At 35.9% G+C, this 16,458-nt stretch overlaps 1 protein-coding gene across 2 annotated transcripts; it reads left to right on the top strand.

Moving 5' to 3' along the window:
- Window positions 1-520: 520 nt before the first annotated feature.
- On the top strand, window positions 521-2,689 carry LOC110641167 (dof zinc finger protein DOF5.4). Of its 2 annotated transcripts, XM_021792793.2 has the most exons (2): window positions 522-1,785; window positions 2,451-2,689. In XM_021792793.2, the coding sequence occupies exons 1-2, from the start codon at window positions 797-799 to the stop codon at window positions 2,470-2,472; spliced, it is 1,011 nt and encodes a 336-aa protein (XP_021648485.1). In that variant the 5' UTR covers window positions 522-796; the 3' UTR covers window positions 2,473-2,689. The 2 variants fall into 2 exon arrangements, with proteins under 2 accessions (XP_057995550.1, XP_021648485.1); XM_058139567.1 differs by lacking the exon at window positions 2,451-2,689 and having other exon boundaries at window positions 521-2,016.
- The last annotated feature ends 13,769 nt before the right edge of the window (window positions 2,690-16,458 follow it).

The following is a 16,458-nucleotide window of genomic DNA, read 5'->3' as shown; positions in this document are numbered from 1 at the left end:
TTTCTTAAAAAAATAATAAGGTATATTAATTTAAAAAAAAATATTAACAACTTCATCACGAAGCTCACTGGTCCCACATTATCAGGGCAGATGCGCAGTACAGTATCAGCATATTAATCTTCTGCCACTGTTAAATGAGATTCATGTTGACAACTCACCCTGCTGATCTGCAACGTGGCAGCCTCACGACCAGTTGTACTGACACCGATTTAACAGAGCAGATAAAACTGGGGTGGCCGACAAGTAGACAACCTGATTTTGTGGACAGCAGCTATCCCTCCTTTTCTTCCGTCCACGTGTTTCTCATTCGACGGCTGGATTGCCCTTTTCCGTACGGTCCAACCCCATGTTCTTGAAATCCCAAGCCACGCCCCTATGGCAGACCAAATGCCTGCGCCTTGGGGTGGCTAATTTCGAGTTTTTACACTCGAGCAAATTTGGGCTTAGTAGAGGGTCAATTTGGTCATTGGAGGCATGAAAATTTATTACTAGAAGATTTTGAAGGGGATATTTGTCAGAGCTCAGAAGCTCATCCGGTTTTCACACGCTCTCTCTCCCTCTCTCTCTCTCTCTCTCTCTCTCTCTCTCTCTGATTTCTGAGTTCCCATTTCTCTCTCTGATTTCTGAGTTCCCATTTCAGAGAATGGGTTAATGTGAGCAATTTCAACGGGGAAACTGGACTGTAAACAACAATCTTGCCTTTTCAACTCTGTTTGGATTATTAACAAACAATTTTGGTTCGTATTAGCAAGCTATAGTGTTTCTTTCGAGTACGACTTGTAGTGGAGGCTAAGAGATGCAAGATATCCACTCAGTTGGTGGCGGAGGCCGGTTATTTAGCGGCGGAGGAGGTGACCGGAGGCTGAGGCCGCATCATCACCAGAACCAACAAGCATTAAAGTGCCCAAGGTGCGACTCACTCAACACCAAGTTCTGCTACTACAACAACTACAACCTTTCACAGCCACGCCACTTCTGCAAGAGCTGCCGTAGGTACTGGACTAAAGGCGGCGTCCTCCGCAACGTCCCCGTTGGCGGGGGCTGTCGCAAGACAAAGCGGTCTAAGCCCAAACAAGCCACCTCCACTGCAGACCCTGCCACCACCTCAACTAATACAGCAACTACAACTATCATTACGACGCCGGCACCACCACCACAGCAGCAGCAACAGCAACAACAACAACAACGAGAGCGGAGATCATCAAATTCTCATTCTAGCAGCGAAAGCTCCAGTCTGACAGCCACAAATACGACAACGGCTAACAATGGTTTAGAAGCAGTTTCTGCGCATTCTTCGAGCTCTGCTTCTAATAATGTATTGAATGGTATTGGTGAATCTAAGCTATTTTCACATAGCTTTGAGCCTGGTTTGCTAGAGCAAGGAGCCGACTGCGGGATCTTCTCAGAGATTGGAAGCTTCACAAGCTTAATTACCTCTACGAACGAGCAGTTGCCAATTGGATTCGGTAACATAATGAATTTTAAGTGTTTTGAACATGTCCATCAGAATCAGAATCAGCAGTGGCAACAGCAGCAACAGAAGATGGTGGGTATTAGTGGGGAGGAGATGAAGATGCAGGAGATGGCAGGAGTATTGATTGATCAGACGGTTCACGTTGAGTTATCAGCTTTGCCGAGTAGTGGATCAGGAACTGGGGGGTTTGGACCGTTGGATTGGCAGGGTACTGGAGATCAAGGTTTGTTTGATCTTCCCAACGCCGTTGATCAAACTTACTGGAGCCAGAGTCAGTGGACTGATCAGGATCCCCCGAGTCTCTATCTCCCGTAAATCTCCTCCTCACCTTTCTAACTTCAAAAAGAGGAATTAAAAAAAAAATCTCTCAAAAAATTATAAAGAAGGGATAAATCGAGAGAATTTATATGAACGTTATGAATAGGACCACTCTTTTTGCTATGTAAATTTTTTCAATATTTATTTTTTTAAGGGGTTATTTGGTGATTTTGGAAGATGTTTGGGTTTGATATATGATGTTCATGTGCAACTATTTTTTTTTTTTGGGAGTTTTATTTTTAATTTACCATGTATTTGGAATGAAATGAAATCAAAATATAGAGGAAAATAGGATTTTTTTTTTCCCTGAAAAAATATGATTTTGTTTTACTTCCATCTCTTTCCGTCTTATTATTGTTATTTATAGAGAGAGAGAGAGAGAGAGAGAGAGAGAGAGAGAGAACTATATATCCAGAGAACTTCAATTTTAGGAACTTTAGGAGGAATCATTCTCATAAATGGCAAGCCAATTATTTGTATGATTTGATCTCCTGATAGATGTGTTGAACTTTCCTCTTAATCCCTTTGATGAATGCTGTGAATTAAAATTCAATTTTTGTGGATGTTTGATTTTTATCGAAGATCATATATATTAACAACTCAAGCTGTCAACTTCCACATTGCATTTATTGAAGCCCTTCTCCTATGCAATTTGTAGGTCCTTGATGAACTTCCTGTAGTTCTGTTGCAGTTACAGAATGATGACCAATGTTCATAGTAAAGACACCTTTCCAAGTCCCTGTATGATCTCTAAGCAACCCTCCTGTATTAAAACCATCAATGTTGATTTTACACCCCCCTGAATCTGGAGAATGCCAGTCTATAAGCCTCTCAGTGTGAGAATATTTATCCATCGTCCGCGGCTCTATCAACAGTTTAACCATCATTGCTGTTTAACTGGGTGCCTGATAACATTATAGCACGATGGTTAGAGTGATAATTAATATCAATTTGAGAATATTTTATTATAGTATATATATATATATATTTAAAGAAATTATTTTCTTTGATGGTATTTAATGATAGACATTTTTCTTTAAACATTACTAAATTAATTAAAACATTTTAAATTAATATTTTTTTTTTAATTAACTCTTGTTGATTTTGATGATGTTACTTTTAATATTATATATATTAATAAATTAAAAATAATTTATTAATATGTTTAGATGACTGATTTGTATATGTTATGTTTTAATTTGTATGTCTAGGGAGCTCTTAAATATTTATATAATTATATTCAATTAATTTATAAAAAATGTTTTTAATTTTTTGCAACTATATGCTAATATGATAAAAGAAGCATTTATTTTGTGTATTTATCGACTCCATCTCATCCTAGTTTTACATGTGATCCAATAATTGGCATAATCTTATCCTAGTTACATGTGATCCAATAATTAGCATGTTTGAAAAAAATAAAAAAGTGATGTATGACATGTTTTTAATGATCCACTCTTATATATTTATCAACCCATATCACATTTATAATATTGTTATAAATTTAAAGGAGCACGAAATAACTCAATTGTTTTAGATAAAAAATTAATTGAGAATTACTTTTAGAGTTAAATAAGTTTTTGTCAATTTAGCTAATCTTTTTATATTCTTGACAAGTATTATTAGAGTTAAATAAAATATTGTCATTTTAGTTTATTATTTCAATGTCATGACCTAACGTATTGGTCGGACCGGTACTAGGACTTGAATCGGTATAAAGTCATTGAGACCTATAATAAACTTTACTGTTCTTAATTCATAATCAAGGCCCAAAAACTTAGGATTAACATGTAAATAAAATAAAATAAAATAAAATAAAATATTTTTATTCAGATCAACCCAATCCAATAACCATAAAAAACTGAAGTCAGGGGAGCCTCGCTCAATCCTGATACCGTCACTTATAAATTGTTTAAATATCATATAAATCTTCATTTATTAATCTCAAGAATTTAAATTAACACGATTTCTAACAAGGTCCATAATACTACTAACACATGCGGAGATTTAGATTTAAAATTTAGAAAAATAATTAAATAACCGACGTTAAACCTGCAAGGAAGAAAGCAGATTGCTTTGTAAAAGAACTCCTCAGTAGTCTGAAAAAAATAGGTGAACAGGAGTGAGCGTTCAACTTAGATAGTAAAATACCAATTTTAATTACAATTTCTATAGCTATCTAAAGTTAATACATCCTAAAGAGTGGAATGCAACACCTTCATAGTTTTCATACGAATCACATTATAACGGCAAAAAGGTAATTTGGGGTACTCACCCACCCGACACTGTTCAAACAGTACATATATGAGAGCTGATCCCCTATACAACTCTCTTAATCCAACCTCTGCCAGTGAATATCTCTAAAGCCAGACTTTCGCTTAATAAACAAAATGCAGGGTTCTAGTGAGTGTCTCTCAAGCCATGTCTACCCCGACTTATCCATAAAGGATCGGCTCCCAGCGAGTGTCTCTCAAGCCGTGTCTACCCGTCTTGTCCATATCCAATACCATACCACACGCACACTACTCCAAATTACTACAAACAACATCCATGACACTTCATCAATTATGAATGCAATATAAAATGTGCATAATATTAACTACATAAATACATATTTATAAGTGATGCATGGGCAAACTTGAACATATGATAATATCGAAATTATAATTAAAATTAATATTTTACTCACAGTACACCAGAGACGACTGTAGAGGTTAGGTGAAGGAAGATGGTTGAGCCTGATCACCTACATAATTTTATTGTGAATTTATTAGTACTAATTCAAATAAAAATAAATCTAAAGAGACAATCCTAATTTATACCGAAAATTCGATAAAGTTTCCTCTATACTTAGGACCTACCCAACTTGCAAAAAGATTCAAATAATATTTTTAAATTCTCAATTTTCATAATCACATCTCATCAACATTATATGGCCCCTCTTGGGCCCTCTAAATTAGACAATAGTCATAAACTTGAAAAATTATGTTTTAGTCCCTATAATTGATATTTTGTAAAAATCCACTCAAACAAGCTCTAAAAATTCTAAAATTTTGTCCCACGGTTCTTAATAAAGTTACAAAGCTATCGTAAAAGGAATTGTAATTTTTTAATCACTCATGAATATTTTATTTAAGAATATTACTCAATTCCATAAGTTTCCAACAGCTAACATATTCTTAATTTAACCCAATTCAATATTCACATATTTAAACCTCTATTCTCAAGCTTCAACCAATCATATAAAATTTTAATATCATAATATCAGATAATTTTATATGCCCATATGCTAAAAATCTAACTAAAATTCATCTATATTTTTCAAAAATATTCTACAATCACTCAAAAATTTAACAAACACCATAGAATATCTCCAAATAATTTTAATTTCATCATATATTTTTCTTAGAATTTTTTCTCTAATTTTTCCTATTTAAAAAACACTACATTTATGCTCTACAGTCTGAGAAATAATCTTACCCGAAGCTTATCTGTGTCTCAAAAATTTCAAAAATTTATGAGGAAGTCTCTAGAAGTTGAATCATCCCCAAAGCTCGCTGGAGCCACCACCGGAATCATCATGCACGGTGGCCGATCGTCAGTCAGCGGTGACATCTGTTGGATCTGATCATACCATAATGTTCCTCTCCTCTTCCTTAGTCCATAGGTGGTCTCAGATTGTCGATCCAACCGTCGAATCGTCCTAGATCTGACCAAAAAGCTTGAAAAACTCGAAACTTCTCTCCTCCATATCTCACTCATTCGACCTCCATTTTACTGCAAAATTTGTATCAAAAGAAAGCTCTCAGAATAAGTTTTCCAACGCCACTTGAATCGCCTCGATCGGACGTCGAATGAAGCCGGAATTGCGCCTGAAAGTTGGACCACCTGCGCTCGCATTTCTCTCTCTTCTCCCTCTATTGCTGCAGCGTCTGGTGGTGCTGCAGGCTAGCTGGTGGTGCACCAGCGATGTCCAATGTGGGGGGACCTCTCACCGACCTGCCATGGTGGCTGAAGGCTCGCCAATTGGAAGAAAAAGGGAGGGGCAGGGAGAGTGACGAGAGAGAGAGAGAGAGTTTTTTTTTTTGGGGGGGGGGTGTGAATTTCTGGGAATGAACTTAGACAAACATGTTGTCCAGATTCATTCCTGAAAAATTTTTAATTTAATTTTTAATTTATCTATTCTAATTATCTTCCTTTATTTTAAAATCAATTCAAATAAATCCTATAATATTAATAACATAATATTTTCTTTTTATTTTATTTAAATTTGGGTTGTTACATTCTTCTACCTTTAAGAAAAATTCGTCCTCGAATTTTCAAATAAACAAGGGATAAGGAAAGAGGGTTATTGGGATAAGTGCGAGCATTTACTCCTCCAGCTAAGAAAAGATGGTTAAAACGCTCTATTCTCCAAACTCTTCGTGCAGTATAGATCGCATTCCTCTGCTCTCTGATTTTTACCATAGTGCCCTAACTGTCATCATCTTTTACTAGAGATGCTCTTATCTCTTAACTATTCATTGACCATTTTTCTGACATCTCAAGTATTCACTATACCTCTCTGTACTTGACTTGATGTCTCTCAACTTCAATCAACCTTGGCGCTTACCCCTCAACCTTCTGCTTCCCAAGGACATGACTTATGTTCCTTATCCTATAATGTTCTATAAGATGTTTCCTGTAGCACCTATCATAGGCATCTTATTCTAAATCTTTACTTGTCCTTTGACCTTAACGGTTAGCACCTATGCATCTTCTTATTTTCATGATACTTCAAATTTCCAATCTATTTGTGTCATTACTAAGGTACTTAAACCAATCTCTATCCATCTTATATAACTAGTTAGGTAAAGTTCCCTTCAAGGGCCAAGTGTGCCATTTATCAATATTGGAAAGTAAACTGGGTCTTTTCTCTTATATGACAAAAGTGTTTATATTCCCTGACAACCCAGTCCATGTGACTTTATCATTTCTCACTTCTCCTCTAGAATGGGAATATCTTGACTTCTTCCTAAAGCTTCTTATTATGTGATGTACTTCCTGACACATTGACACATAGGTTGAGGTTCCACTACTCCTTGAATCTATTACCTCACCATAACTTGTTTTAAACATCTCTTAGTGGGTTCTTAGCATACCTATTCCTTCTTATCCTCATCATTATAACTAGCTCTATCGAGCTTTCTTCCTTTCCTTTGGATTTTATCCACTTCCTTTTCCTATTTCTGCTATTGTTGATATCTTTTCAACTTGCTGTACTTATTCCTTAATCTTAGTCCTGTCTCACCCTTACACCTTTTCCTTCAAGGATGTTCATCCCATCATCAACTTTAACTTTCTTTTTATTTCTTATTCTTATCTTGATTACTAGTTCCATTACTTCGAGAATTCTAACCTTACGATTGACTTCTAACAACACATTCTTCATATTATGTAACACTTGTAATTAACCATAGAAAATTCTTTTTGTATCCCCTTTCCCAACTTAACTATCAGAACATTATCATTCCCTACCAGCTTTAGTAGGAAATTGCTCATCCTGGATGCATAGGAGCCCCAGAAATTATAAGTTCCATATGAACTAACATGGCTGTGAGAAATATGTTTCATGCCTTAATTCTGAACAAGATATTTCACGTATTCATTCTCCTTAATATAATTACATATACTGCCCATAGCTTTCCAAACTTCAGCCTCAACTTTTCCCATTAGCAACAATTTCATTCACTGTAACTCATTAGCAAATAGCACTTCCTCCAGCTTATAGTTCAAAAGAGTTGTAAGCCCTGATAACTAGCTCGATTTAACTCCTATCACCTCTCTGATCATTCTTCCATACTTAACATTAGGTACACCATTATCATCATTTTCGCCTCAGAAGATTGGATATATACTAACGCCCATTAAATTTTCAATTAATTGGGTCACATTAACACGATCTCTCTTCTTAACATAATCTCCTAGAATCGAAACACGAGCTAATTTGGAAAGGAGGAGAAATGTTCTCCCACCATTTATGGTATACCATTGTTTGATAAACAAGATTTAACTCATACCCCTTAGTCTCCCTTTTTAGTTTTATTATTTCTTTGTAATTATTGTGATTTATTACAAGATATCAGTTGTATCTACCATTTGTTATACTGTTGTCTTCCCTCACATATCATCTTAGAATTTACTATTTCCTTTTTACTCTCTATTTATCTTCCATACTTATAATTTTTTATCCAATACGCCTTATACTTGGTTATATTTTAGAAGATAAAAGCACTCACAGATTCTTTCAGATTTACTCCAATCTTACCAACAATCACTCCTCTAATCCATGTACTTCTCAATATCTTATAATTACACCTATACCTATCTTGTCCTATTCTGACCTTTACTAGTGTTCTGCTATACATTATCATACTATTATTTATTTATTATTACTCTTTTTTTTTTTACATAAGTATCCTATCGATCACACTGAAAAATATTTGTCTAACTCCAATTTTTAGACTCTAGGTCTCACCATTCTAAATTTTAACATCAAGCCTCTGTGACATTATCCCTCATCTTGCATATTTAAATCCCTTATGTTGACTTTTATCCAGCTTACTCTTACTGATCTTGCTTCTTTATCTGTCAATACAATTTAAGTTACCACAGCATGCTCAACAGCTACTGCCTACTTCGGTCGCACACCTCACCTAATTTCTATTATACTGTTAATAATCAAAAGGGTTCTTATATCATTGCCCCATTATCCTACCTTGGGGGTAGAAAATAGATAAGGTCTAATCTAGATCCTGTAACTCTAAGCTCTAGGTTCAGGCTCCTAACACTATATCAATTATGACCTGCTCTAAGTCCTGTACTTCTGAGTTCCATAACTTGACAATGTTCTTCCTAATGCCATCCTTTTCTACGCTCTCTATCCTTACTTTTTTTTTTTTGGTTTATCTCGTTTACCCTTCCTAGAACCACATTCACCTCCTCGATATCTTGGCTCTATTCTTCCTAATCTTATCCTAATTTGTTTTTTCAGTTTATTCTTTAGCCAACTCTTTTTATCTTACCCAAATCCGAACTTTCACTCTCCCATTCTTTAGCTCTATTTTCTTTTTGAACATGATTGTCATGTCAGAAACTTATACCTATACACTATCCCTACCATGTCATCTATACCTCAATGTTACTCAGAATTGATCCTTTAACTACCCTAGCTAAACTTCTACTGGCATTCAGGCTATCTCTCCTACTGCATTTGAACCGCACTCCATCTATATATATATATATATATATATATATATATATATATATATATATATATATATATATATATATATATATTCTATGATTTATCGATGCTAACTTTTGTCCTTTTTCTTTTACTTTATTTGGAGTATACTTTTGTCTTAAGCATTAAGGAGTTAAGGATGAACTTAGAGAATAGTAGTCATACTTCTCTTGCGTGATCTCTGTTCTTACCCTTTTGGGCTACATACTACCCCCTATTACCTTATAGAGGGGATCTATAGCAACTCTAATTTTTCATATCCATTTAATTAGCTGGAACTTAAAATACTAAGCATCCAAACTAGTCATTTAATTTAAAGGCTTACATACATCTTGATCTTACATCTTATAATTCCTATATGGAACTTGTACCCTTTCCAGAACACATGAGTTAACAACTCTCTATCTCACGCAACAGTCCCATCTGGGACACTATTCCATAAGTCACCATTATCAGTAATAACCTTCTATCTCTTTTGAAAAGATAGGACTATAACCTAACTTACTGCAACAAAGGTACTACATTTACCACATTGCCAAAACCATGTCAAATTAATGACTCTCTTATCATATCATATCATATATAGCTCTGTAAATCATCAATTCATAGTTTTGACCTTCTCTAGATAGTAGGGTTGTACTTTACACTTTGCTGATACACACAAGGTATACTATTCTCACTAAGCTTTAAGCAAAATGTCTGTCGTACTGCAAAAACCATCCAAAATTCCATACCGAAGATCAAATGGTCTCACTCTATAGATGTCACCTTTACTTTGCAATTAATTTGCAACCTCTGGTTTGATGGCAACTCTTTATGTAACTCTAGCTCATGCTAAGGTAACTGAGTCACTGACTCTAATTATCACCCAACTGTGACCTTTCAATATTCTTACTCTAGACCCCTAACCAGGAGTTCCCAACTCCTCTGCAGATATAGAACTCTGTTCTGGCATAACTGTATCAAAATAGAGGTCATCCACAAACACTCTCATTATGAAGCACCACAGGGATGCACGCAACTCTACACAATAATCTCATGTCGGTACTGTAATCTGCAGCTTACAGAGCAGACATCGAGAATATTGTATAGTTACTATGATACGTCCTGATAGACTAGGTCTTCTAATCTCTTATCTCTCTCGAATCTACTATTATCATAAACTTACTCTGACTGAGTCATCCACTGACGACTGCCAGCAATGGTATCCTCACCCTTATCTAGTGCCATTATACTATCAAAACTCACCTTTATGTACTCGTGCCTAGCACCAGATAGGCACAACACTTGGACCCATACTAATGGAAATATAGTGTTTCTTGGAGAACATATTTCCATGGCAGATCTCAATATGCCTGCTAACTCTATTTCATATTTCCATGTACTCCACGAAAATCAAGACACTAACTGAGGCACGCCTATATTTCCCGAGATATAACGTAGAATCTAGAAATAAAGAATTACAGAAAAAGACAAAATAAAATCCTATACTCCGCATGTGACCTCTTAACAAGACTCCTTTTTACACTCCCAATTACATTATTTCCCATGAATCTAAAGCCTAAGCTCTAATACCAACTTTGTCACGACCTAACCTATGGGCCGGACCGGCACTAGGACCTGGACTGGCATAAAGCCCCCGAGACCCGTAGTAAGCCTTACTGTTCTCAATTTATAATCAAGGCCCAAAAACTTAGGCCCAACATGTAAATAAAATTAAATAAAATAAAATATTTTTATTCGGGTTAACCTAATCCGATAACCATAAAAAACTGAAGTTAGGGGAGCCTCGCTCAACCTTGATACCATCGCTTATAAATTGTTTAAATACCATATAAATCTTCATTTATTAATCTCAAGAATTTAAATTAATACGATTTTTAACAAGGTCCATACTACTATTAACACATGCGGAGTTCTAGATTTCAAATTTAGAAAAATAATAAAATAATTAAATAACCGATGTTAAACTTGCAAGGAAGAAAGCAGGTTACTCTGTAAAAGAACTCCTCCTATAGTTTGGAAAAAATAGGTGAATAGGAGTGAGTGTTTATAACACCCTAGGCAAATCCCACATCGGCAAAACACGGAAGAGATGTTGGGTTTATAAGTTGGTGGTTCGTAACCCATAGTGAAGCGTTTTAAGACTGTGAAGGCTTCGGCCCAGAGCGGACAATATCACTAGTGGGCCGGGCCATTACATTTATGGTATCAGAGCCGCTCCGCATGCAACCTTGAACGATGGTGGGGCAAACCTCAGCGAGGGCGCTGAGTCCCATAAGGGGGGTGTACATTTGACAAATGTAATGGCCCGGCTCACTAGTAATATTGTCCGCTCTGGGCCGAAGCCCTCACGATTTTAAAAAGCGTTACTAGGGGTTACGAACCACCAACTTATAAACCCAGCATCTCTCCTGTGTTTTGCCGATGTGAGATTTGCCTAGGGTGTTACAATCCACCCCCCTTATGGGACTCAGCGCCCTCGCTGAGGTTTGCCCCACCATCGTTCAAGGTTGCACACGGAGCGGTTCTGATACCACAAATGTAATGGCCCGACCCACTAGTGATATTGTCCGCTCTGAGCCGAAGCCCTCACGGTTTTAAAACGCGTCACTAGGGGTTACGAACCACCAACTTATAAACCCAGCATCTCTCCCATGTTTTGCCGATGTGGGATTTGCCTAGGGTGTTACAGTGTTCAACTCAGAGAGTAAAATACCAATTTTAATCACAATTTCTATAGCTATCTAAAGCTAATGCATCCTAAAGAGTGGAATGCAACACCTTCATAGTTTTCATACGAATCACATCATAACAGCAAAAAGGCAATTTGGAGCACTCACCCACCCAACACTGTTCAAACAGTACATATATGAGAGCTGATCCCCTATACAGCTCTCTTAATCTAACCTCTACCAGCGAGTATCTCTTAAGCCGGACTTTTGCTTAATAAACCAAATGCGAGGTCCCAGCGAGTGTCTCTTAAGCCGTTTCTACCCTAACTTATACATAAAGGACCGGGTCCCAGCGAGTGTCTCTCAAGCCATGTCTACCTGTCCTGTCCATATCCAATACCATACCACATGCACACCAATGCACTCACACTGCTCCAAATTACTACAAACAACATCCATGACACTTCATCAATTATGAATGCAATATAAAACGTGCCTAGTGTTAACTACATAGATACATATTTATAAGGGATGCATGGGCATACTTGAATATATAATAATATTGAAATTATAATTAAAATTAATATTTTACTCACAATACACCAGAGACGACTGTAGAGGTTAGGTGAAGGAAGATGGTTGACCCTGATCACTTACATAATTTTATTGTGAATTTATTAGTGCTAATTCAAATAAAAATAAATCCAAAGAGGCAATCCTAATTTATATCGAAAATTCGGCAGAGTTTTCCCTACACTTAGGACCTACCCAACCTGCAAAAAGATTCAAATAATACTTCTAAATTCTCAATTTCCACAATCACATCTCATCAACATTATATGGCTCCTCCTGGGCCCTCCAAATTAGATAATAGTCATAAACTTAAAAAATTAGCTTTTAGTTCTTATAATTAATATTTTGTAAAAATCCACTCAAACAAGCTCTAAAAATTCTAAAATTTTGTCTTGCGGTCTTTAATAAAGTTATAAAGCTATCGCAAAAGGAATTGTAATTTTCTAATCACCAATGAATATTTTATTTAAGAATATTACTCAATTCCATAAGTTTCCAATAGCTAACATATTCTTAATTTAACCCAATTCAATATTCACATATTTAAACCTCTATTCTCAAGCTTCAACCAATCATATAAAATTTTAATATCATAATCTCAGATAATCTTATATGCCCATATGCTAAAAATTTAACTAAAATCCATCTATATTTTTCAAAAATATTCTACAATTACTCAAAAATTCAACAATCACCATAGAATATTTCCAAATAATTTTAATTTTATCATATATTTTTCTTAGAATTTTTTTCTCTAATTTTTTTTCTGTTTAAGAAACACTGCATTTATGCTCCACAGTCTGAGAAATAATGAAAATAATCTTACTCGAAACTTATCTGTGTCTCAAAAATTTCAAAAATTTATAAGAAAACCTCTAAAGTTGAATCATCCCCAAAGCTCTCCGGAGCCACCGCCGGAATCACCATGCACGGTGGCCGACCACCGGTCGCCGGTGATATCTGCCGGATCTGATCATACCATGATGTTCCTCTCCTTTTTCTTAATCCATAGGTGGTCTCGGATTATCGATCCAACAGTCGAATCATCGTAGATCTGACCAAAAAGCTTAAAAAACTCGAAACTTCTCTCCTCCATATCTCACTCATTCGACCTCTATTTTACTGCAAAATTGGTATTAAAATAAAGCTCTCAGAATAAGTTTTTCAACGCCACTTGAATCGCCTCGATCGGACATCGGATGAAGCCGGAATTGCGCCTGGAAGTTGGACCACCTGCGCGCGCATTCTCTCTCTTCTCCCACTCTTGCAGCCGCGTCTGGTGGTGCACCGGCAACGTCCAAGGTGGGGGGACCTCTCGCGCGGCTGGCCATGGTGGCTGGAGGCTCGCCGATTGGAAGAAAAAGGGAGTGGGAGGGAGAGTGACGAGAGAGAGAGAGAGAGAGAGTTTTTTTGGGGGGGGGGGGGTGCGGGCGAGGGGGAGGAGGGGCTGCTGTTAATTTTTTTTCTTTTTTGAATTTCTGGGAATGAACCTGGACAGACATGTTGTTCATATTCATTCCTAAAAAGTTTTTAATTTTTAATTTATCTATTCTAATTATCTTCCTTTATTTTAAAATCAATTCAAATAAATCCTATAATATTAATAACATAACATTTTCTTTTTATTTTATTTAAATTTGAGTTGTTACATTTAAACTCTTAATAGTTACTCTTAGAGTCAAATAAGCTCTTATGAATCGAAAATTTGCTTTTACGAGCCCCATTTTGATGTTGTGTGTGATCTATTAAACATGAGTCATGTCTAGTACCACTATGTCATGCAGTAACTAAAGCTCTTTTTCTGCATTGATAGAATTAAGTCGTTGAGAGGGGGTAGTAGAGAATTTAATTCTTAAGTTATGTGACAAAATGGGTGTCAATTAAGTCCATCACGTACAAGTCACGTGATAGAGATTAGGTCTCTTTTATCCAAATTTTAAATGTTCTAACTATAATAGTAATTGTCAATGATCAAAATGGATCAACTAAATTAATAAATGCTCATTTAACTCTAATAATAATTGTCATATGCTTAAATAGATCAACGAAATTGATAAATATTTATTTAACTCTAAAAATAAGCTTAAAAAATCTTTTTGTCATTGTTTTAAAAGAAATTCCTTCACATCTTTTTTTTTTAAATAAAAATCTTTAGGTAAATTTAGAAAATATATAATTTTTATTAAAAATATTATTTATGTGAAAGAATATAGGTAGATATGATGAAAATTACACAAAAAGTAAGAAATACTGTGGATATGTATGAATTTTATTGTAGAGCTTATTCGACCATTAGCCTTCATGGTATTTCAACTATAGGGATCGAACATTTGACGACAAGATAAAAAAAAATACTAAATGATCATGCAATGCCAGAAAAAAAAAATTCAGAATCGCATTGAATTTCTGATGAAATTGATTAATATATTTCTATTAATTTCAAATTTGGTGATAGTTTTTATTTTAGTTTTTTTCCATTCTTTTAACGGTGTAAAAACATGAATTGAATTAAATTTCCTAAAATTTAAATGAATTCTGACTAGTTTGGTTGAATCAGACCAGAATCAATTCGTTGATTCGCTGAACTATTACAATTGAAACTGTTAAAATCGACCATCTTGATCCTGTTTTGATTCCCTCCCCTCTAAATCTGAATCGTCAGTTTTGATCCGACTGGTGACCATGCATAATTATGGGTTTGAGAATTAGTGGGATACGTAGTACGTGTACGGCTGTGCTGCATTGTGCCGCTCGCCATTCTGCTGTGGGTTAGGGTGGGGTTGAAGTAGTAGGTGGGGAGAAGTGGTCCATTTCAATGGGTGAAAACTGAAAATTTGATACAAAAATTTCAAGTGGTCCCGTGAGCGATATGGACGGTGTGTGATTTGCTTTGCTTATGCTATGATTAGTAGATATCTTCCCCCCAAATCTTGCTGATTATTAGAATTCAGAAATCTCTCACAGTCTCTCTCCACCTTTGGTTTTGGGTTGGACTTATCCTATATTTTACCCGAACACGTCTTGGGAAAACAAGTCAGATGATTATTGATTGCATTAACCAAAAATCAACAAAATCAGCGTACATCAAAATGTTTGCTATAATATTTGCTTACCACTCTCCAATTTGGTGAATAATTGACTTCTCGACACTCGAAGTGATATTGCTAGTCGTGCAATGGTCCAAGCATGAAGCAGCCATGGCCTAGATGAGATGTGACCTGTTGAGGAAGGCAGTGGCCTATCACATTCTGCTTGCCTGAAAAGACCACCCAAATGAGAAGAATTGATCCAAGGCAGCCACTGCCATGGATGATGACTGGATGGATAATAATGTTCTCTGATTTCAGAGTTTGGCAAATGGACGTCAACATAAGCAATTGTCCCTCGAATTTTGGCTCTGATTTTGATGCCTGCAACTCCAATTGGTGCACTTCCTCAAATGGGGCCTTTCTGCTTCCACCAACGTTTTTTTTGACTCCAGGACAGACTCGTTAGGAATTGGTCACACACTAAGGTGACCACTAATGTTCTATATATTCACTGCATAGCATGCTAGGAAATGTTTTCTTACATGAGCGAAACCTTTGATTTACCTTGTAGAAGCTATGTTTCGAATAAATGAATTTCAAATTAATTTAATTTGTAAAATAAATTCCGTAAAATTTAATGAAATTTCACTTATGATTGGAAGTTGTTGGGGGAAAATTCCACAGCTATGGGCTGCAATGGCAATGTAGTGTTGGCTCACGTCTTTTTGAGCTATACAGGCCTGGTTTGAATCTGATGGCCATGATATTAATGTGTGGAACCTTGCCCAAGTGCCAGTGACCACTATAAATTCATTTCGTCACGCCATTGGTGCCTAATGCTCGGCACGTATTTCGTAACAAATTTCTACTGCAAATTAGCTTGTTTTGCAATAAGATTAGACATCTAATTAAATACTCATCTTATTTTTTAAGTTCATTATGAGCTCAGTGTAGGCAATAATTTCCCAGAGTAAGATTGCATCAATTATATATAATTAAGCCAAGCAAGGGGAACATCTTAGTTTCCATCAGGAGAAATCAAGCTTAAGCTGCTATGAAAGACTCATCTCTGCTACGATGCTGAGAAAGATAATGCATGGAAAA

The sequence above is a fragment of the Hevea brasiliensis genome, chromosome 17 (assembly GCF_030052815.1).
Source record: "Hevea brasiliensis isolate MT/VB/25A 57/8 chromosome 17, ASM3005281v1, whole genome shotgun sequence".
Lineage (NCBI taxonomy): Eukaryota > Viridiplantae > Streptophyta > Magnoliopsida > Malpighiales > Euphorbiaceae > Hevea > Hevea brasiliensis.
The sequence above is the reverse complement of the archived record's forward strand: the minus strand, read 5'-3'. Positions and strand labels throughout refer to the sequence as shown.